Genomic DNA, 24,094 nt, shown 5'->3' with positions numbered 1-24,094 from the left:
CTTCTCTGAAATGAAAACATGTCTGAAACCAAATACAAAAGCATACTGTGTCCCTGAGAATAACAATCCAGAATGACTAACACTTAGACATTCTAGTAAAACGACAAAAGCTTTCTTTTAAAAACAAAACAAAACAAAAAACATCTGTTGAGCATCTAGTAAAAATAGCAAGGAACTTTAAAGAACGGAGAATATCAGGTTTTCACTGCTCTGGCGGCAACACTTCATGTCAGATGAAAAAGTGAAAGTGACATATTGAAGGCACTCAGGAAAGAAAACGTGAGCCAAGGACTATAAATCCAGCAAAACTGCCCTTCGTGTACAAGGAACACAGAGATGCCAGAATTCAGGGAATATTATTCCCATGAGCACTTTCTGAAACATCTACGAGAGGATGAGCGTCAGACAACAGAAATGAACAGAGGGAAGTGAACGTGAGGACTAGGGGTATCACACACAGTTATTTTCACACATGAGGCTGAATGACAGGGGAAGTGGAAGAGGGTACATGGTGGCTGAATGCACAGACTGTATTAACAGATACAGCACACCTATGTTTTACATTTGGGAAGAAAGGGAAGAACATATACAAAATATATATATATATATATATATATATATATATACTTTTTAACTGTTTTAGTAATTCTTCGCTAGTGTAGTCCTGAATTTGAATAAGAAGCATCAGTGTGACCTCTTGAGGCACTTTTACTTAAAAAAAAAAAAAAAAAAAAATCCTAGCTTTTTCCAGTGGAAACGGCTACAAATAAAGATCAACTCAATTAGAGATGCAAATTTCTAGCAGGCAGATTATGGTTTTGAAATACTACTTCTCCTTAAAAGAAACGTTGACTAACACAAGTATCTGGTAACTATTTGCAGTTTGGACTTTATTTGATCGAGGTAAATCTTTGAAATTCTATGAACAGCACTCATCAACAGAATTTTACTTACAAACTATGATAAATTACTTCATAAAATCATTTCATAAAAATGCAAGACCATTTTCATATAAACATGGGAAAACTGATGCTATGTTTTAAATATATTAACTGACTACCCAAATCTAATGCATTGCTCATTTTTTAAACTAGAGTTCCTTCCCCTTTACTTGCTGCTGCTGCTAAGTCGCTTCAGTCATGTCTGACTCTGTGTGACCCCATAAGTGGCAGCCCACCAGGCTCCCCCGTCCCTGGGATTCTCAAGGCAAGAACACTGGAGTGGGTTTCCTTCTCCAATGCATGAAAGTGAAAAGTGAAAGTGAAGTTGCTCAGTCGTGTCCGACTCTGTGCAACCCCATAGACTGCAGCCCACCAGGCTCCGCCGTCCCTGGGATTCTCCAAGAATGAACACTGGAGTGGGTTGCCATTTCCTTCTCCAATGCATGAAAGTGAAAAGTGAAAGTGAAGTCGCTCAGTCGTGTCCGACTCTTTGGGACCCCATGGACTGCAGCCTACCAGGCTCCTCCGTCCGTGGGATTTTCCAGGCAAGAGTACTGGAGTGGGGTGCCATTGCCTTCTCCTCCCCTTTACTTGAATTTCCTCAAATATGATGAGGTTTCAGAAACACCAAAGTGCAAGCTGTGCTCCTAGAAGATGTAATGTGCTGGTCTGAACCACTCTTACTATCTCCATGCCTGGTCCTGAGTGGTCCTCAGTGCAGAAGCAGGTGGTGTCCAATCAGACTCAAGGGCCGCAGAATAGCATTTGCCCTTTAACTAAGTTAACCAAACATTCAAAATAATTATACAGGGGACCTTGAATTCATTATGAGTACCGTCCAGTCAATGCCACCTAGGGTTTAAAATATATGCACAATAATTCATGACGTTTTCTAACATCACAAAATCAATCTGTATTTCTCTTTTATTCCTTTCTGGAAAACCTTTTTAAAACACATTTGGGCTTAATTATGCCAACCTGAAGTAGACGCATTCAATGAAACTGTGGCTTCAGGAAAGCTATATTCCAATACACAGAATGGAGGCAGCCACAGCTGTATCCCAAAGAATAAGCAAGATGGCTGAGAAAGACAGCTGACAGGAACTTGTGTAAGAATTACCTCAGAAATGTTTTTGTCAGTTTCTTTTCTTTTTTCTTCCAGTTTCCTTTCAATACCTACGATTCCTACAGCCCTTATTCTTCCTGGCTGAAAAACAAAAGTAGAAAATAAAACGTCCCAAATAGCAAGAACACACTCTTTTGTAACCCCACCACACTGTGTGTTCAATGGCGAGAGAGGACTCACAAAGAACCCAAGAAAAACAGCACACAATTACATCCATTTCCTTTTAAAACGTTTGTTGGTTTATGGCCACATATAATGACCTTCAAATCATTATAAACAAAAACTGAACACAACAATAGATGGCATATTTTTACTCTGTATTTCAGGTATAAATTAAATTTCCTATTCATTTTTGTTTTCTAGCAAGTCATCATGTATGTATCAGATATTTAATAGGGCCTCAAATGTGCAAAAATTAAGAGTTAAAATTCTGGTACTTGACAGTTATTATACAAGCTACTTTTACACATTTGAGTGTCTGTCCAGAGTTGGGGGTGAATGAGACTGGCTTGGAAAATGTCACCCCGTGGTACTACTGTCTGTCCTCTCAGATGCCACACTAATTATGAAGAACAGAATGCCAGAAGATGGAATCTAACTTGGTGAGTAGTTAATCATGTGTTATTTCTAAGTGTCTACTGTCTACAGAGTACTAAGTCAGGTTCTGTGAAAATAAGGTTCTAATTAGAACATCACCATTTTGGTTCTGGCGAGCTCTAAAATCAGAGAATTCTTTTCCCTTTAATGACGATGCAAAGACAGAGCTGAAAACACTGGATTAGGAAACAGTTAAAAAAAATACCTGGGGTCCTCGACTTGCTTGTAATGACTGGGAAACTGGCATATTCTCCCATCTTCGCTGTGTCATCTCCTCTGATAGACGCCTGTAAAACTGTTATGCACATACAAACACTTTATTTTTTAAATTTGTTTAATTCTTTTTAATTGAAGGACAACTGCCTTGCCACACTGTGCTGGATTCTGCCATACATCAACATGAATCAGCCGTAGGTATACATATGTCCCCTCCCTCCTGAACCTCCCCCTCCCAACCATCCCACCCCTCTAGGTTGCCGCAGAGCGCTGAGCTGAGCTTCCACGGCTGATCTAATTTTACATATGGGAGTGCATATGTTTCAACACTACTCTCAGTTTGTCCTGCCCCTCCTTCCCCCACTGTGTCCACAAGCCTGCATTTCCACCGCTGCCCTGCAAATGGGTTCATCAGTGCCACCTTTCAAGATTCCATATATATGTGTTAATACACGATACTGAATCAGGCAGGCCGTGGCATCCTCATACACATCATTACTTAACATTTGTTTAGTTGAGAGGTCTGTTCGGTCATTTGTGACAAGCCTAGAATTCTCAGAGACATCAAAGGAAATCAAAGGAAGTTCTTTTCTTGGATCAACTTCAGAAAACACAAAGGAAAAAAAAAAAGAAGGAACTGACCTTCTACAATAAAGTGAACTATTCTCAACAAAGAGATGAGTGACAATGAAATAAATAGACTGACTTTAAACAATCCTGCGTGTGTGGATTGTTTTCGATCCATACTGAAACTGACCCAGTGCCAAGAAAAATACACAACCATTATCCATGAAGGAAGCAGAGAATAATTTGTCTAGTTAAAATGTGAGGTCAGATATTAGGGCCAAAACATGCCTATGCTTGTTAAAAAAAAAACAACAACAACTGTATCTTTCAACTACAATGAGAATGACTTGAGTTAGTCACTTCAATTTGCTCAGAGCCTGTGGATTGAGAACACTGGGTCAGATGCTATAAAGAAAAAGAACATAAACACTTTATGATCCTGGTGGGGAGATAAACACAGGCTTATCAATGTCTAAAGAATATTTACATACCAACTTACTAGCCAGAACATATAAACCATGATACCGTGGAATAAGAACTTACAACAGTATGGAGTTAATACTGGTAGACTGCCTGGTGTAAGGCTGGTGAACTTTCAGGCACAGAGGAAGTTACACATTTCACTGCATCATCCTCTGTCCCTTCATCCAAACAAACAACAGCACCGAATACTTCACTAGTCACCTAGTGCCACGACTTAGCTCATTTCCAGCCTCCGATCTTTCCTGTTCCCACATCCTCCTGCTTCCTGTTCCCACTGAAACCTAAACTTCATATTCTTCACTGATCAGGTTTAAGAGATGATAAAAACTTTATTGGAAACTTATGGTGAAAACTGGTACCTTGAGCAATACTGCCTTCCACCCTATAAACAAACAACAACCAGAATTCATACAAATGCACTTTCCTAGTTCAGTTTTATTCATAAGGAGACTTACCTCAATCTGGCCATGTTCCTTGAAGGAGAGCTTGACGTAGGAGTTCTTACTGCTCTGGAACGGGCCAGGTTCTTTGTTAGAAGCAGCTGGGTGAAGATGAACCACTATTTTCGCACTGAAGAAAGAGCAGATGGAATGTATTTAATTGCCTTTTAAGAATCACTAATTTGGCAGCTTCCTGGGTGGTCCAGTGGCTAAGAATCCACCATGCAACTAAGGGGATACGGGTTTGATCCCCGGTCCGGGAAGATCCCACATGCCACAGAGCAACTAAGCCCATGCACCACAACTACTGAGCCTGCGCTGGAGAGCCCGGGAGCGCCAACTACTGAGCCTGCGCTCGAGAGCCCGGGGGCGCCAACTACTGAGCCTGCGCTCGAGAGCCCGGGGGCGCCAACTACTGAGCCTGCGCTCGAGAGCCCGGGGGCGCCAACTACTGAGCCTGCGCTCGAGAGCCCGGGGGCGCCAACTACTGAGCCTGCGCTCGAGAGCCTGGGAGCGCCAACTACTGAGCCCACGTGCCCTAGAGCCTGTGCTCTGCCACAAGAGAGGCCACCACAATGAGAAGCCCTCACTCACCCCAGCTAGAGAAAGCCCACCTGCAGCAACGGAGACCCAGTGCAGTAAAAAAAAAAAAAAAAAAAAAACCACTAATTCTATTTTTGTAACTTTTAACATATTTCAGATCACTTAAAAAATTCACGTAGAAACAAAGAACATCCTGAAAGGAATCCTTTTAAAGTCTGTATCAATTCAGTATTAATGAACCTCTCAAAAATCTCTCTACTTAAAATGTATACCCTGTGCACCAAAAAATTCAAGTTACCAGCTCTATAGATTAAATAAAAATGTGGTTTTAGGAAATCAGTTCAAAATAAACTTGCAGAAATGGGGTGGTTTATGATGCTGGTTGACAATCAGGTTTTCCACCCCGTCATCTCCAAAGGTGGCTAGGGGGCTGATTATCTCTGCCAAGGCATACGACCGCACTCATTTGAAAACAAAATGTGAAAACTTATCTGCGTAAAACTGGCCAGTTGACATTTTATTAAAACTCCATCCAAAACTAACATTCCACAGTGTCATTTTTGGAAAATGCCACTCAGTCAATGATATGATTTAGAGAGATATCCTGCAGCAAAAACAATTCTCAAAACGCTGCTGCCCCAGGATCACAAACTGCTATGATCTTTATGACAACTGCTATCTTCTAGGCCATTAAAAACACCACTGTATTTGTTCAGTTCTATGTCTTTTTTTCCCCCAACCAGCTCAATAAACAATCTCCTACCAACATGAGCAAAACTGAAAAACTCAAAGTATCTTGCATACCCAGCTTAGACCTTTTTCTCTATGACCACATTATATTGGGTTGGCCACAACGTTCATTCGAGTTTTCCTATAACATCTTCTAGAAAAACCCAAATGAACTTTTGGGCCAACACAAGGGATATACCGATTACGCAGCATTACTTTGTTTAGATACACAGAGCTGCCTAAATATCATCCTAAAATTGAACAACCACGTGTGGGGCCTCCTTGATGTCACAAATGCTTTGGTTAGTGAACTGGGGCTAGGCGTGGACGGACTCTCCATGGGTTCCTTCTTGGGGACTATCTTTAAGTGAAGCAAGCAAATAAAGCCGTGTAACCAGAATCCCAAGACTGTTTGAAATGAAACAAACTATGAAATTAGAATCGTTAGGAGTGAGCACACGCACCATACAGCCTTTAAAACTAAAAAACCTGGAGCCCTAACTATCAGGACTTTTCAAAGGAAACTCAATGAAAAGCTGAAAGATGATACAAAATGAAGTGTAAACAAAGTCAGCATAAAAAGAGTCATGCTGGAAATTCCCTGCCAGTCCGGTGGTTAGGACCCTGTGCTCTCGCTGCTGAGGGACCCGGTTCTTTGCCTGCAGGATCTGACTACGTGAAAGCTAAAGATAAGCCCAGGTAGGGGAAAAACTCCTTACCAGCAATATCTGTTTGCAAGTTGTCCTCAATTACATGCGCCCAAGTATATATAAGCCAAAATGTCTTATATACTTGAATAAACAGAAACATTTCAACCTGTGGCTTTAAACCAGGGTGACTACATCTCCTGGTTTGCTTGGGGACAGTCCTGTTTTTTATACTTGCCTGGTCTAATGATAAGTAGGGTGCCCTATTATTCTAATAAATGTCCCAGTTTGGACAACAACTCTTGTGACGCCCTATTCAACACTGATGCCTAAAAAAGTTGAAGCTGAGAAACTTATGGTCAACTAGAATTAGGAGTAAAGTCAGGCACTTTGCTCAGATGGGTCACTTCTGATCTTAAGTACTGAATGAGAGATGTTATTGTTGCTCAGCCATTAAGTCATGCCAGACTCTTTGTGCCTCCATGATCTGCACCATGCCAGGATCCTCCGTCTGCCACCATCTCCCAGAGTTTGCTCAAACTCGTGTCCACTGGGTTGATGATGCTATCTAACCATCTCATCTCGTCCCCTTCTCCTCCTGCCTTCCATCTTTTCCAGCATCAGGGTCTTTTCCGAGGAGTCAGCTCTTCGCATCAGGTGACCACGAGAGATACAAAGATGCGTAAAAGCAAATGTCAGGGGAGTTCCCTGGTGGTCCAGTGGCTGGGACTCCGCACTTTCACTGCCAGGGGCCTGGGTTCAATCCCTGGTCGAGGAACTAAGATCCTGCAAGCCATCTGTCAGGGCAAAAAAAATGATTCAACTGTCTGAAAATACATTCAGTGACAGCTGACCCACCCTTATTTATTATGACCCGAGGATACTACAACAACCTTAGTACTTGATTCATGCTTTAAGAATGACTTCCATTTATCAATGAGTTTAAAGTAGGATAACATCTTTTTGTAAACATAGATATTTTCCCCCAGTTTTGAGATATAACTGACATACAACACTAGAAGTTTAAGGTGTGGGGCATAATGATTTGAGTTACACATATCATGAAACAATTACCAGAGTAAATTCAGTGAACATCCAATACAAAATTAAATAGAAAAAAAAATTTTTTTTGCCCTTGTGAGGAGAACTCTTAGGATTTACTCTCAACAACTCTCATATATAGTGTACAGCAGTGATAATTATATTCATCATGTCATACATCATATCCTTATTGCTTATTTATATTATTACTGGAAGTCTGTGCCTTTTGACCACTTTCATCCAATTTTTCCTTCCCTCCCTGCCCCACCTCTGGCAACCACAAATCTGATCTCTTTTTCCATGAATTTAGTTGAAGTATAACTGACCTCCAACACTATGTTAGTTTCTGTTATACAACAGACAGGTTTGATGTTTCTACACATTTCAAAACCATCCCATGATAAGTCTAGTTATTATATGAAAGTGAAACTTGCTCAGTTGTGTCCAACTCTTTGCCACCCCATTGACTGTAGCCCGCCAGGCTCTGTCCACGGAATTCTCCAGGCAAGAATACTGGAGTGGTTACCATGCCCTTTTCCAGGGATCTTCCTGGTCCAAGGATCAAACCCAGGCCTCCCACATTGCAAGCAAACTCTTTACCGTTTGAGCTACTCAGGAGTCTGCCTATTACATGACACCGTACAAAGAGATGACCTAATTTTTTACTATATTCCCCACACCGTCCCTTTCATTCCCATGACTCAGTTATTTTGTAACTAGAAGTTTATGCCTCTTAACCTTCCTCGCCTATTTCTCTATTCCCCCAGGACAGTACCTTCTCAAGGTAAACACAACCAACAGATTAGCTCGCATATAGGCGTCACGGCCATGACTGACTGGTCAATGACGACCAAGGTAATGAGGATGGCTTGACTGGAGACACTTTTGTGCATAAAGACTGTCATATACGGACCTTACCTTTTTCCAATTCCAGCTGCCTGTTCTTCGATGAACACGATTTGGGAAAGAGGAATGGCCATGCAGCATTCCTGGGAGGGAATCAAGAGAAAACAGGACCCATAAGATTCCTCAGAAGTCCTTGTTTTATAAATTCATGGGGTGTGTGGCAAGTTGAGAAACTTATGATCAACTAGAAATAGGAATAAAGTTCTGTGATGACTTTTCCTTTCATTATGAATGACTGGCCATTGAACAGGTCTAATGACAGCCATATTAGCTTCCTTCCATGATACTCAAAAAAATTATACTAAGAATAATTTACAAATATATGGCTTGAGGACAGCTATCCTTCCAAAAAAAAGATGTCTTTCTTGAATGCTTATTTCTTTAAAAATAAAGAATTAGGCAAATTACGAGTTCTGAGGTATGCATTATCAACAAGGGCAGTATTACCACCAAAGGGGAAAAAATTGGTTCTTGCAGGGCAAAAAGAGACAGAATTTGCACTGGTTAGTGACCTTTCCAAGAGCCTCAGTACAATGGATAGTTTACCTGTAGAACTAAAATTTCATGGGGTTGGGGGCATGCTGTGTTGCTTCTTTCACACGACAGAAACTTACACACAGAGACACACACACACACACTTTCAAGTTAAAACTCTTTGAAATAAAGATGTCAGGTCTATACTATAACTGAAATGCAGAAATGGGGCGGGAGCCCAGAGGCAGTTCCCCTCAGCATCTAGGTGGAAGCATGCCCTTGGCAGCAGGCGTCCTCCTCCTGTTTCTCAACAACAATCAGGGAGACTGGGTTGCTTTAAGGACTACTGACTGATGGGGACACTCGAATGCGGGGGAGGATCTGATTTGGACTTAAAATCCAGGAGTCACCAAGACTCTCTGTACAGTAATTTTCAGAAAAAAACTCTCAGAGTTGAATGAGAGGCTAGAACTTAACTCCTCTATCTGCACTCCATCAAGAGAGACCACGGGACACATTCTCCTGACATCGGAAAGCAAAAATTTATCGCATCTACTTATAGCTTTGCCAGAAAGAAAAAATGAAAGAAATTAGTGACTTAAAACCTAAAACTGATGCAAATAATTCAAACTTACATGATTCTTCTGATCTCTCCAAATTAGACGGTGCGTACTAAGAAGGAGGGTCCCGGGATCAAATTTTATCTAGAAAAACAAGATCATCACAAACTATTAATAACATATCACACAACATGGTCCAGATTTTCTTCCCCATCAACTGCCCGATAGTAAGTCAATCACATAAACATTTTAGAATTAAGTTTGTCATAAGTCAAAGAGAAGCAATGCTACACACTTCATAAGCCTTGCTAAAATTAGGAAAAAAATTGCAAACCACCTAGCTATGTAACAGTAGGGGAGTGGCTAAATCAGGAGTGATACATTCATGCTATGAAATCCAGGCAGAGATGAATAAGAATGATGAGGTGGAGCTATATAAACTATCATGAAACTCTAAGACAAAGGATGAGAGGGGAAGAAAGCAACCAAAGGATACTGCATACAATGTAATTAGACAAATAGACAGATAGATATAAATATCAATAAACTCCATATTTCTCAAACTGCATGTGAGATATATCTATAGACAGATAGATAGATGTGTATATGTACTATGAACACAGATAAATAGTAGAAAAAGGTCTAAATGGGATCGATACTCAATGATCTGTTAATATTATCTCAGAAAAAGTATGAAGGAATGGAAGAAAGAGAAGCAAAGGGCCCTTTTCCAAAGCCATATATCTCACTATTGGTTGACTTTTTACCATGAGACTGAAGGTGTATAACACTCATATACATTTTTAAATGGTCTTTAAATAACAAGAAAATCCAGAAAAAGACACAAACACATGCAAAATAAGTGTGGATAGAGATTCAATGAAGGGTACTAAGACACTTGGGTTGCTCAGCAGGGACCCAAAAAAAAAAAAAAAAAAAAACACACAAAGGATTTATACCTAACACAACGTACCAAAATAAATTCTGGACAGAGTTAAAAAATTGAAAATTTATTTAAAAAATTATAAAATTATTTGAGTTAAAAATTATAAAAGCTAGAAAAATCATAAGAGAATTTTTGAAATCACTTCGGAGGGGAGAAAATCTTTCTAAGAAAAACAGTAAACCCATAAGCGTTAGAGGAAAAGATGGAACAATTCACCTACACACACACACACATACACACAGACACACACACACCTTCTTCACGGCAAAAATCATCAAGAGCAAAGATGGCAGACTGGAAGAAATAGTTGTAACTCACATCAGAGACAAACATGTACCTCTCCTTAATATATAAAATACTCTTACGAATCAGTACGAAAATGTTCTATAATCCATTAGACAAATGGGCAAAGACTATTAACAGAAAGTTCACAGAAAAGGAACTACAAATGACTCTTAAACACATTAACTGATGGTTAACCTCACTGATGATAAGAAAAAGGCAAATTGAGAGAACACCAGGCTACCCTTTTCATCCATGAGATTGGCAGAAGTTCAAAAGTTCGGTAACACTGAGCTGCTGACATGTTGGGGAAATAAGCATTTACACATATTGCTGGAGGGCAGTGTATTGTCATCTATCAAAAATATAAATACATCAACCCTTTGATCCAATCAATGTCCTTCTAGAAATGTATCCCACTGATGAATTTACACATGTACTCGTTGCTGTTTTTTAAAAGCAAAAGATAGGAAACAATTTAAATGTCCATCACCAGGGAAATGTACATCCACACAAGGAATGACAAGTTAGTCATTAAAAAGAATGAGGAGACTCCTTGTGTATTTATTGTATTTGATAAAATCTAAGATGTCATTCAGAGAAGGCAATGGCACCCCACTCCAGTACTCTTGCCTGGAAAATCCTGTGGACGGAGGAGCCTGGTAGGCTGCAGTCCATGGGGCCGGTAAGAGTCGGATACTACTGAGCGACTTCACTTTCACTCTTCACTTTCATGCATTGGAGAAGGAAATGGCAACCCACTCCAATGTTCTTGCCTGGAGAATCCCAGGGACAGGGGAGCCTGATGGGCTGCCATCTATGGGGTCACACAGAGTCAGACACGACTGAAGCGACTTAGCAGCAGCAGCAGCAAGATGCCATTAATTATAAGATACATCTGGCTTCCAGAGTTGTTAAAATGTGTGTGGGGGGGGAAGGGGGTTGAGGGGAATGTACATTTAGAATTAATGAAATATGGTAGATTCTCTACATAGATTAAGTGAAAAAAGCAAAGTGTCAGAACTTTGTATGCATAGTATAAGTTGATACTTTAAAAGGGAAAAGACTGCACTTTACATGAACACCTATGTATGACACAAATGCATAACTCTAGAATGAAGCACTGGTGACTTCTGAGGGGGCACAGGGGGACAAAGTCTCCCTCCTAGGATGGGAAGGGAGACTTTTAACTTTTTATTTTTTATCATGGAATCGTGTCATTCATGCAAAATACAAATGTTAAAATGTTTTTAAAAACTATAATACAATCACAAAAAAAGCCAGCTAGGTCTTTAGAACCAAACTTTTAATCTTCATAATTTGTTACTACGCACTGGAAGTATTTTGCAAAGTTGGACTCGACTGAGTGACTAACGAACGTATTGGGTGGGTTCTTGATATACACTGTAAATTATATAAATAAACAAATTTTGGAGTTGGAACCCAAAAAGACTGAAAAGCCAAACCTCTTCATTTGTGTCGAAAGCAAGAAATACATTGGAAGCATCTATTCACTCTAATTGCTAGAGAGTAGAACTGGCCATAGGTAAGACATGCTCTTATCCTTTTGAGGGGCAGTTATTTCAAAAGATACAAGCTTGATCTTATTTGTAAAATAGAAACTCAAAGGAAAGGATTTTAGTAAGGGTCCAGATTATTACAAATAATAATTCTTTTGAGTTTAAGATAATGCGGTTAAAAATGTATACCAAGTAAATAACCAATTGCTGCTGCTGCTGCTAAGTCGATTCAGTCGTGTCCGACTCTGTGCGACCCCAGAGACGGCAGCCCACCAGGCTCCCCCGCCCCTGGGATTCTCCAGGCAAGAACACTGGAGTGGGTTGCCATTTCCTTCTCCAATGCATGAAAGCGAAAAGTGAAAGTGGAGTCGCTCAGTCGTGTCCGACTCTGTGCGACCCCATGGACTGCAGCCTACCAGGCTCTTCTGCCCATGGGATTTTCCAGGCAAGAGTACTGGAGTGGGGTGCCATTGCCTTCTTTGAAATAACCAATTAGAACATTATTATATATCATTCTTAAGTAAAAATATACATAAATGTACTTATATATGCACTTGACAATATATTACAAGATACTCTTGATATGAATAAAGAAGGAAGCAACACACATAGCATGGTTACACACACACATGCACAATCACACAGACAGAATGTGCCAAAAGTAACTGTTTATGGGTAAGGAATACTGATTATCTCAAGCTACTTCTTTCAGCTTACCCATCTTAAAACAACTTTATTCAATAAGAAAAGACAAAGGAATTTGTTACAGGTATATATGACTTCATGCAACTCTGAAATGTATATAAATTATTTTTTATTAAATCAAGCATAAGCAGAAACACTCTTTTTGTCAGAAGTCCTTTTCTAATACATGGAATTCTCCAGGCAAGAATACTGGAGTGAGTTGCCATTGCCTTCTCCAGGGGATCTTTCCAACCTAGGGATCAAACCTGGGTCTTCTGCATAGCAGGCAGATTTTTGACCATCTGAGCCACCAGGGGCTTCTCCTAATACATAACCAATACTTTTTAACATGAGTTTTAAAAAATTATTTTCTAAGAGTAACACTGACTGTATCGGTGCTGCTGCTGCTAAGTCGCTTCAGTCGTGTCCGACTCTGTGCCACCCCATAGACGGCAGCCCACCAGGCTCCCCCGTCCCAGGGATTCTCCAGGCAAGAACACTGGAGTGGATTGCCATTTCCTTCTCCAATGCATGAAAGTGAAAAGTGAAAGTGAAGTTGCTCAGTCGTGTCCAACTCTTAGCGACCCCATAGACTGCAGCCTACCAGGCTCCTCCATCCATGGGATTCTCCAGGCAAGAGTACTGAAGTGGGGTGCCACTGGCTTCTCCGACTGACTGTATTACTAATATCTTAACATTGGTGACTTTAAATAATATGGTTAACAAGCACGCATGGGAAGAAACCTGCACTGCCTAGCTGAAGACACTCTGAGAAAGAGTACTCCACCAAGCACTCCAGCATCTCAGAGAAGTAACATCTGAAGTAACACATACTCATTCCTGGCACCTATTTTGGTCTGGCTACGAATGTTTTGGTTAATGTGGCATACACAAAACCAAATGATTGAGTTAAGCTACTTTTAAAAATCTCTTTTTTGCCAATGAGTAAGACTGCCCTTTCCCAGAAGCAAATATTTTGTCAGCTTGAGAGTACCTGATGCCACATTACACAGCATAACTGCCTAATAGTCCTGATTAAGAAACTGCACCTTATCTGTCTGGAATCCAAGCATCAGGCTGTGAGTTGAAAGCTGAAGCCAGAGGACGTTTCATTGCTACGGGGGGAACAATGTGCACATGCAATGCGTAAAAGCGTTGCTGCCCTCAGTGAAGACATTGTGTAATAATCGTTGGCTGCAGGGATTGCAAGGGATTACGAGCTCAAGCCCACAGACAAGTTTAGGCTGGTTTGTGCTTACCACTCAGAGCTAGAATAATTTCAACTACTTAAAAGTTAGTAGTTAAAATAACTTAGGCATTCGCTGAATAAGTTCTTACTGTTTTAACATTTCTCTGTCATAAAAGTAATATGCTGTTGAAAACAATTTTTTAAGTCTGAAAACAAAAATGAAATCATTCATAATTAGACCAGCTAGGATGTGTGGATATAAACTTAAAATGAGGCCATGATATTTATAATTTTATAACTTGCTTTTTTCACTTAGCAGCCTATTGTTAGTCATTCCTCAAGCTGGTTAGGGCATGTCATATTTAATTAACCAAGCCCCATAGTGGACATTTTTCCCTATATTGCAGAATAATAAATTATATATATATATGCTATGTGCTGTGTAAGTTGCTTCAGTCGTGTCTGACCCTTTGTGACCCAGTGGACTGTAGACCGCCAGGCTCCTCTGTCCATGGGATTCTCCAGGCAAGAATACTGGAGTGGGTTGCCATGCCCTCTTCCAGGGGAACTTCCCAACCCAGGGATCGAACTCTTGCATTGGCAGGTGGGTTCTTAACCACTAGTGCCACCTGGAAAGCCTATGTATATCTATATATATACAGAGAGAGAGATATGCCTATATCTATCCATACATATAATATTGCTGATATGCATATGTGCATTTCATTATAGTTTTTATAGTTTTATGCATCCCTGACTATTTCCCAAGGGTAAATTCCTAAAATTTAGGAAGATCAAACCAGTCAATCCTGAAGGAAACCAGTTCTGAATATTCATTGGAAGGACTGATGCTGAAGCTGAAACTCCAATACTTTGGCCACCTGATGCGAAGAACTGACTCATTGGAAAAGACCTTGATGCTGGGAAAGACTGAAGGCAGGAGGAGAAGGGGATGACAGAGGATGAGATGGTTGGATGGCATCACCGACTCCATGGACATGAGTCTGAGCAAATTTCAGGAGTTGGTGATGGACAGAGAAGGCTGGCATGCTGTAGTCCATGGGGTCGCAAAGAGTCGGACACAACTGAGCGACTGAACTGACCTGAAATTCCTAAAAAGTGAAATAGCCAGCTTAAGAAAATACATTTTCTAAATCTTCTAGTATAAGCTGGCAACTTCCCACCTTACACACCACTAACCTTCTTACATTACTTTTTAAATTAGCTGAGGCTAACAGACGCCTCTGTGAATTGAAACAAATGACCTGTCTACAATGCTTACGAAAACAACACATTATCCGGTCATAAGGAGCCCATGAAAACTGTGCCTGTATAAACAAGCAAAAAGCACCTGGGCGGTGGGAAGAGCAATGGTCTGGCTCCACCATTACCAACTGTGTGACCTTGGACAGATTGCAGTTTTCCCAACCACCCACTGAAGGTCTCGGCGTCCTCATTTTCACAGGATACACTATTTCATAAATACACTGCATGTGGAAGATACACATTAGGACAGAAAGGGGCTGGCACTGGTGACTGCTGTGCTTTGAAGCGCTCCAGCACTGTGAACAAAGCACAGGCTCTGGGAATCTGATCAGCAGAGATTTAACCCCTGGCTCTGTGGTAACCCAGGTTCAATCCCTGGGTTGGGAAGATCCCCTGGAGAAGGAAATGGCAACCCACTCCAGTATTCTTGCCTGAGAAATCCCATGGACAGGGGAGCCTGGTCACTTATAGTCCATAGGGTCTCAAAGAGTTGGACTCAACTGAGCACACACATTTCTGGTAATCTACTTCAGCGGATCTTAGGCAAATTGTTACCTCTGAGACTTCTCTTCTCATTCAGTAAAACAGTCACCTCATATGCCCACTGAGATGATTAAATTATGAAAAGCTTCTGGCACATAGTAGGTACTATGTCTATTCAAGGTGTGCTTGCTTTAATGTATTTCACACTCACAAAGAGCCAGAAGATACAAGGTTGAATAGAGAGTACCCACTGGTCTTAGCCCTGAGCCTGCTGGCTGGGGGAATGGGTTGAGTGCAAAGCTAAGAAGGCTGGGAGGTCTGCACTGCGGTGCTGAGAGGAGGGGGCAAGTGAGAGATTCTGAAAGGGCTCCTGCTCACATATGGAAGCTGATGTGCAGCTTCCTGGAGTCCTCAGACCACGGCCATCTGGACACCTTCCAGCAGAGCGAGGAAGCCAGGACACAAGACTGCCCCTGGGACTCAGTTTGGCCTTAGGTGATACTCGAGAAGGCTCAGCAGTGACTGAGTAGATCTGGCCTGAGGACCACAGTGCCTTAGAGCTCTGCTTCGATTCCAAGACCCGTACAGCCCTCCCGCAGCACCCCCAGCTTGCAGAACAGTCACGAATTCTTGACTAACAACAAGGACCTACTGTATAGCACAGAGAACTATATATCGCATAATAACTTCATTGGAAAAGACCCCAATGCTGGGAAAGATTGAGGGCAGGAGAAGTGGGCGAAAGAGGATGAGATGGGTGGATGGCATCATCGACTCAATGGATATGAATTTGAGCAAACTCTGGGAGACGGTGAAAGACAGGGAGGCCTCGAATGCTGCAGTCCATGGGGTCACAGAGTCTCACATGACTGAGCAACTGAACAACAACAAATAGCCTGTAATATAACAATTGAATCACTTTGCTGCATACCTGAAACTGACACAGCATTGTAAATTAACTATACTTCAGTAACAAGAATTGTTCATTTTTTAAAAAAAGAATTGACTTAAAAGGCTCAACTAAATTTTTCCCATAACTTTTTTCTTAATCCTCGGATACCTGTATCTACTTGTCCCGAAAACAAGCAGAAATACAAATAAAGGAAAAACTAAAATTTGCTGATTCAGCATTTTTTTCATATCCAACTACTAATAGTTTTGATTTTTTATTGTTTTAAAGATATTATAGTTATATTGTGTGTTAGCCAAGATGTCTCTAATTTGCATATTGGAATTACGGGAGAACAACACTGTGGTGATCTGCAAAAGCAAGACTGCTGTCAGAGGGTGACTTTGGAGCTGTGTTTGAAAACCAGTTGTGTGGGGAAGTTCCAGTCCCCTGAGGAAGGGGATGTTGATTAAGCTTCCCAGTCACCACAGTTCCAAACACGGAACCTTGGTTTACAAAAACAAAGACATTTAGCTAATCATGCCAAGCAAAAGATGTAAACCCAATTTGAGATCAAGTTCATAAAAGTACTGAAGCAGTAAAAAGAGCTGTTGTTTAGTTCCATAACCCGTGTCCACCTCTTCGACCCCAGGGACTGTAGCCCACCAGGCTCCTCTGTCCATGGGATCCTCCAGGCAAGAATACTGGAGAGGGTAGCCATTCCCTTCTCTGGGGGAATCTTCCTGACCCAAGGATTGAACCCATGTTTCCTGCCTTAGCAGGCGGATTCTTAACCAGCTGAGCCACGGAGGAAGCCAGGAAACAGTTTCTGCTGCCGCTGCTGCTAAGTCGCTTCAGTCGTGACCGACTCTGTGCAACCCCACAAGACGGCAGCCCACCAGGCTCCCCCGTCCCTGGGAGTCTCCAGGCAAGAACACTAGAGTGGGTTGCCATTTCCTTCTCCAATGCATGAAAGTGGAAAGTGAAAGTGAAGTCGCTCAGTCGTGTTAGACTCTTAGCGACCCCATGGACTGCAGCCCACCAGGCTCCTCCGTCCATGGGATTTTCCAAGCAAGAGTACTGGAGTGGGGTGCCATTGCCTTCTCCGAAACAGAGTTTCTAGGTCCAAACAAAAGAAAAGCTCTCGACCCAATAATGCAAACATGCAAAAATGCCCTCGAAGAGGCAGGGCACCGGGGTCCCCAGGCATGTCAGCGTGCTTCGGGTGGCTGTGTAAGCCCCGCCCTGGAAGGAAGGAGGCCTCAAGCTACTTTCAAGTACAGACAGGAAAAGCTCTGGGTCAGGCAACGAGTTCCAAAGTACAGGAGGAAGTTTCTCTCTAAGGAAACTGCAAGGAAGGACAAGGTAGCAAGTGAAAACTTCTGGAAACTAAAAATGCTCATAAACAATTTTTCCCCCTAATTCCAGCTCATACATTTCATTCAGAACAGGATGATCGTTCGTAGTATGACGGTAGTCTCCAGTGAATGTTAACGTGTCCGTGAAACACAGGTAATATTTCTCCTTGCCATCTGCAAACACAGCTCTTTATGGTTTACGTTTGGATTACCAGGCACGGCCTGTTCCATCACTCGACAAAACAATCAAACCTCCTTTCCAACGTCTCTCCCGGACCACGAGCAATCCACACACACAGAGCCTCTGGCCGAGGCGTCCCAGGAGAGGCGGGCTTTTCTCTTTGGAAATCCTTTCGGTTCGCCCCGCTCCCGCTCCGGCCAGGACCGCCCTGTCCCCCCGGTTCCCCCAGGTCCCGGCGCCCGAAGCCACGCCCAGTTCGGGAGCGCAGGACCCGGCGGCCTCGGGACAAAGGCGGAACCGGCCTGCCCGGCGCGATCGGGGGCGAGGACTCGGGGTTCCCTGCCCGCGTCCGCCGTGCCGCCCGGAGCGGGGGTCTCTGCCCGGGCTGGGAGAAGGGCGCCGCCCGCGCGCTCCCCCCGGGAGCCGTTCCCGAGTCGGGCCGGAGCCCGGCGCCGGGCGGGCGTGGACAGCGGGGGCGGCGCCGATCGGCGAGGCCAGCCGGGGAGCTGGGGTCGCGGAGCGAGGCCCGGCCGGCCGCCGCCCTACCTTCTCCTCGCCGTCGTAGATGCGCACCCCCCGCTGCTGGATCACCAGCGTCTCGTTGATCTCCAGGAGGCCGCTGGTCCACACGAAGCGGTCCATGGCCGCCGCCTGGCCGGCCTCCGCCGCTCGCCCGCGCTGGCGCTCCCGGACGGCGAGCCGAGCCGCCGGGCAGCCTGCGGCGCCCCCTGGCGGCGGGCGGGGCGGAGGCCGGCAGGGAGGGAGCTGTCTGGCCCCGGAGCCCTGCGGAGCGCGCGCGGCCGCGGGGCGCCGGGGGACGTGGAGACGTGCTTGGTGCGCCCTCTGGCGATCCATCGGCCACAGTCCCAATGGGGACGTCCACCCTATCCTTTGTCCTTTTTCAGTCGCTCAGTCGTGTCGGACTTTTTGCGACCCCATGGACTGCAGCACACCAGGCTTCCCTGTCCTTCACCATCTCCCGGAGCTTGCTCAAACTCGTGTCCATAGAGTCAGTGATGCCATCCAACCATCTCGTCCTCTGTCGTCCCCTTCTTCTCCTGCCTTGAATCTCTCCCAGCATCAGGGTCTTTTCTAATGAGTCGGCTCTTTGGCTCTTGGCAGCCGGTGGCCAAAGTATTGGAGCTTCAGCTTCAGTCCTTCCAATGAATATTCACGATTGACTTTCTTTAGGATTGACTGGCTTGATCTCCTTGCAGTCCAAGAGACCCTCAAGAGTCTTTGTCCTCAGCCGCAAACCCAGAGATTACAAGAGACTTTTAGGGAGCCTAGAACGCAGCTTGGATTTTCTGATTGTACACTATTCCTGCATATGTGTGCCCTTTTCTTGTCACTTCCCAGCATGCTGCCGCGTTCATTAAAGCCTGTCATTGAATACTTTTTTCCCAGATGAATATTTATGACTGATTTGTTTTCACACAGCTTCAATCAATATGTAAGTACTATTTTGTAAAAAAAAAGAAAAAGTACTATTTTCTGCCCCACTTTTTTCCAGTTAAAATCCTTTTCATTTAAACATTTCCAGTATTAACACAGACTTCACAAATTTACTCTAGATAGTGTTTCAGGACTATATAGATCTATTATAATTCACCTGTGGATGGGTCTCTGCAAACCAGTGCCTGACTGCCACTCCCACCTGCTGGGCCTTGGCTGCTGTCCCTTTCACTTCTTTCTCTACCTTGCATTACACATGAAGCACCCGTATTTGTACTTCTGCAACTGATATGTATTTTCCCCTTTAGGGTTATTTTCTTAGAGTGTCTTCCCAAAGGAGGATGACTGCTTTTAAGAGTTTGAACCCATGTTTTGCAAACCTGCTACATATTGGGAACTTATTGAGGTGGAACGTAGTGCCACCAGCAAATTGTTCTCCATCCAAGCCAGGTTACCCTGGCTACATTAGGTGTTATAATTTTTGGGTTTTTTTTTTTTTTTTTTGCCGCTTGACAATTATTTTAATTTACTTTATTTTTTTTTCTTTTTCTTTTTATTTATTTATTATTATTATTTTTTACTTTATTTTACTTTACAATACTGTATTGGTTTTTTTAATTTACTTTAAATGGAGGATAATTACTTTACAATATCATATTGGTTTTGGCCATGTATCCACATGAATCGGCCAAGGGATAGATGTGACCCCCACATCCTGAACCCCCTCCACCCAACTCCCCTCTATTCTTTTTTCTTATTTTCACTTACCAATGAGACAATTTCTCAATACCTTTGAATCAAAAGAAGATCTTCATCCTGAAGAGTGGCTAACACTGTGGACAACTCCTGCTCAAGAGCTGGGGAATATTCATTTACACTGAAGCATACAGGTCGGGGGAGGAAAGGGTGTGGAGAAAGAGATGGAGAAGAAGCTGCTTGCGGGTGAGGTAGGGAGACAACCAGGAGGGTGTGGGGTTCTGGAAGCCAAGAGAAGAGGGGGTACCGCGAGGAGGAAAGCTGGGCTGTGACAATTCTGCTGGTGGGGCAGGTGCTGGGGGACTGATCCCTGTTTTTCTCACGTGGACATTTTGGTGGCCTTGGCAGGAGTGGTCCAATAGGGTGGTGGAAGAAAAAATCCTCATGATCTGATTTTAAAAGAGAAAAAGAGGGGGGGACTTACAGACAGGGAGCATAGATGATCCTTTTGAGGAATTTTTCTGCCAAGGAAAGCAAAGAAATGGGTTGGTTTCTTTGCTCAAAAACAGAAGGGGAAGTGAGATTGCGTGAGAGCTGGGCTGGTTTTTGTTGTTGTTGTTATTGTTTTGGCCTGGCCTTGCACCATGTGGGATCTTAGGTCCCTGACGGGGAATCGAACCTCTGCCCCTGCAGAGCCGCACAGAGTCCTAACCACTGGACTGCCAGGGAATTCCCAGAGTCCAGATCATTTCTTGATGCCCTTCCCAGTGATAAATTCTACGATCTGAGTTTCTGGAAGATACATTTTGGGTCATTACAACAAAATGCTTTATCCTACTCGGAAATTTCAACGTGGGAAAGGACTGCTTCTACGTCGATTTTTCCAGGCTGTACGTGAGCATTGGCGACCGGAGACCCTAAGAGTGACGACTCGGATTGAACATCTGCGAGTCTCATAAAAGATGATTTTCAGAGCCCTGTGCAAATGAATGTGAAAACCTGATTGCAGTGGGTGCTAGGAGACCATGAACGTTCAAATTAACCCCAGAAAAGGATTTTTAAAGCCTAAAATTGAGACAGTTATCAAAGAGTTACCAAAAAAAAAAAACAACCAGAAAACACTTCAGGTCCAAACAGATTCACAGGTGAATTCTTTAAAACCTTGACAGAAAAAAATAATTCTTTTAGCAGTTAAAGTTTTCCAGAGCATAAAAAAGGAAAGTTTTCAAATTCTGTTTGTGAAGCCAGAAAAACACTAATCCCAAAACTCAACAGAAATACCACAGGAATCTATATTAAAAAACAGTCACATTAGTATGAATGCAAAAGTATATATTAAAATATTAATAGCAAAATTAAGAAAACAGAATAGTAAAAGAATGACAGCGCAATTCAAGTGCAGTTTATCTAAGGAGTAACAAATACAATTCAGTATTAGGAAAACTATTATCAAAATTTAACCCATTGAATATGTGTATATATATATGGCTGGGGCTTCCCACATGGCGCTAGTGGTAAAGAACCCGCCTCCCAATGCAGGAGACACAAGAGACTTGGGTTCGATCCCTGGGTCAGGAAGATCCGCTGGAGCAGGAAGTGGCAACCCACTCCAGTATTCTTGCCTGGAGAATCCCATGGACAGAGGAGCCTGGTGGGCTATAGCCCAGGGTCCCCAAAGAATCAGACACAACCGAGTGACTGAGCATACACAGGACATATATATGGCTGAGTCCCTCCACCTGAAACTGTCACAAAATTGTTAACTGTCTATGCTACAAAATAAAAAGTTTTTTAAAAAGCGCTAACAAACAAAAAATTTAACCCACTGATAGATCACAGAAGAAAATTAAAAGATCACCAAAGAAATTGTAAAAGACTTTTGATGCAATTCAACATTGAGAGTCTTGTCCAAAAATGCAGTTGAGCACAATTTCCTTCCTTTCTTCTCTTTTGGGTTCTTGTATTTATTTAGGTATAATTTATATACAATAAAACTTACCGGTTTTTAAATATGCAATTTGATGAGTTTTAACTACCAATACATATATATGTATATGTGTGTGTGTAGCCATTATGTAGAGAATATTACCATCACACCAGAAAGTTTCCTTGAATCCCTTTGTATTCAAATCCCCCAACACATACTTCCTGGCATCTAAGAATCACTGATCTGCTTTTTATCACTACTGTCTTGCCTTTTCTAGAATTTCATATAAATGAAATTATAAGGTCTGTAGTCCTTTGCATCTGACTTCTTAAATGTAATGTCATGTTTTTGAGATGCATCCATTGTCAGATAGAAAATACATTTTGGTCTCTGCCCCAGGTACCTGGCATGGAACTGAAACCCTAGTAAATTCCATAGTGATGATAGCAGTAGGAGTATATTTTGTTTTAATGAGATGACTCCAGGTGAGCTCCTGGACGGCTCCTGAATGAGGGCTGATCACCAGAAAGACAGATCCATGGATAGAAGTTTGGGCGGGATCTGCCCAACCCAGGGATCAAACCCTAGTTTCCTGAATCGCAGGCAGATTCTTTACCATCTGAGCCACCAGGGAAGCCCTATGTCTCTATGGATTTATCTGTTCTGGATATTTTATGTAAATGGAATCATACCAAGTTATGTGACCTTTTGTGGCTAGCTTCTTTCGTTTAGCATAATGCTTTGGAGGATCAAGTCACATTTTAACTGTTCTATTTTGTTAAACTGTTTTCTGTCACTTAATGGGAATCCCTGGTGACCCAACCTGTCTGGTGAAACTTTAGTAAATAATCAACAATACTCAGTAATATCTAAACAGCAGTGATGTCTTAGGGCTGGTGATGGTGCTGTTTGACTGTTGGTTCTCCCAAAGATGGCCTTAAGTGTAGGCAAAGTTACACTAAAAATGGGATATTTCATCCAGAAAAAACAAAACTACAGAATATCCCAAAATAACTTCCCAAACTAATTTATCAAGATTCTAGCATAAAATGCCGGAAGGAAAAAAAAGCAGAGAAAGATGGGAAAAACTGACCACAGTTGACAGCCATCTGTGGAGCCCTCTAACATGGGCAGGGAAGATTGGAATTGCATCTTCCTGTCCCTTTCTCCACCTTTAAAATCTGGCTGAAACATTCCAGCCAAACCTAGGTTCAGTGATAGCAAGGCAGAGAAAAGGTATGATTACTGTACTCAAAACCAGAAAGGCACAGCCCAGAATTCTCCCTATTTCTCCATCCACTCATCATTCAGAAAACCATCTAGGTCTAAATTATTTCGTCTCATCCATTAGGTGTCTGTGAGTGTTTTATGAAGTTAATATTTTTGAATGAGGACTGAAAGATTATGGCAGCACAATTAAACGTACAAATACACAAAATGCCTATGAGAAACGCTGGTTTTGCCTTCCCAGGATAAAACAAGGGTCTATCCTCATTTTAAACTTTTCTCTTCCTCTCCCCTTTTTCGCACCTGATAATTGTGTAGTACAGAGGAAAAAGTGAAAGAAAAGTGGTGGTGGTGAAAGAAAGTCGTTCGGTGGTGTCCAGTTCTTTGTGATCCCATGGGCTATGGCCGGCCAGGCTCCTCTGTCCATGGGTATCTTTAGGCAAGAGTACTGGAGTGAGTTGCCATTTCTTTCTCCAGGGAATCTTCTCAGGGATGGAACCTGCGTCTCTTGCATTGTAGGAAGAGTAGACCCTCAGTTGCAGTTCCTCTTTGCAATCTGTGCCAACGTGGACATGTAACTACTGAGCCTGATAACTTCTCACTTCAGGGCGGTGATGGGGCAATGAGTATTAGTGAAAGGGAAATACACACGCTCTGGGTACAGCAATGGGCGCTTATAACCCTCAGTAAACACACCAGACAACGCTTTTCTCCTCTGCCT

General features: G+C 42.6%; 1 protein-coding gene across 2 annotated transcripts in view; it reads right to left on the bottom strand.

Moving 5' to 3' along the window:
- Positions 1-18,721, bottom strand: part of VPS36 (vacuolar protein sorting 36 homolog) — a 29,656-nt gene extending 10,935 nt beyond the window's left edge. Inside the window, exons 1-6 of one of the 2 annotated variants that reach the window (XM_068984452.1) lie at positions 18,615-18,721; positions 9,346-9,414; positions 8,249-8,319; positions 4,386-4,500; positions 2,870-2,959; positions 2,062-2,148 (exon numbers count right to left, since the gene is read on the bottom strand). In XM_068984452.1, coding sequence (XP_068840553.1) covers positions 2,062-2,148; positions 2,870-2,959; positions 4,386-4,500; positions 8,249-8,319; positions 9,346-9,414; positions 18,615-18,710 — 528 coding nt within the window. In that variant the 5' untranslated portion in view covers positions 18,711-18,721. The remainder of the gene's footprint in view (positions 1-2,061; positions 2,149-2,869; positions 2,960-4,385; positions 4,501-8,248; positions 8,320-9,345; positions 9,415-18,614) is intronic. The other variant, XM_068984453.1, reaches the window with a different exon arrangement.
- Positions 18,722-24,094: the final 5,373 nt, after the last annotated feature.

Source organism: Capricornis sumatraensis, chromosome 12, assembly GCF_032405125.1.
Source record: "Capricornis sumatraensis isolate serow.1 chromosome 12, serow.2, whole genome shotgun sequence".
NCBI lineage: Eukaryota > Metazoa > Chordata > Mammalia > Artiodactyla > Bovidae > Capricornis > Capricornis sumatraensis.
The sequence above is the reverse complement of the archived record's forward strand: the minus strand, read 5'-3'. Positions and strand labels throughout refer to the sequence as shown.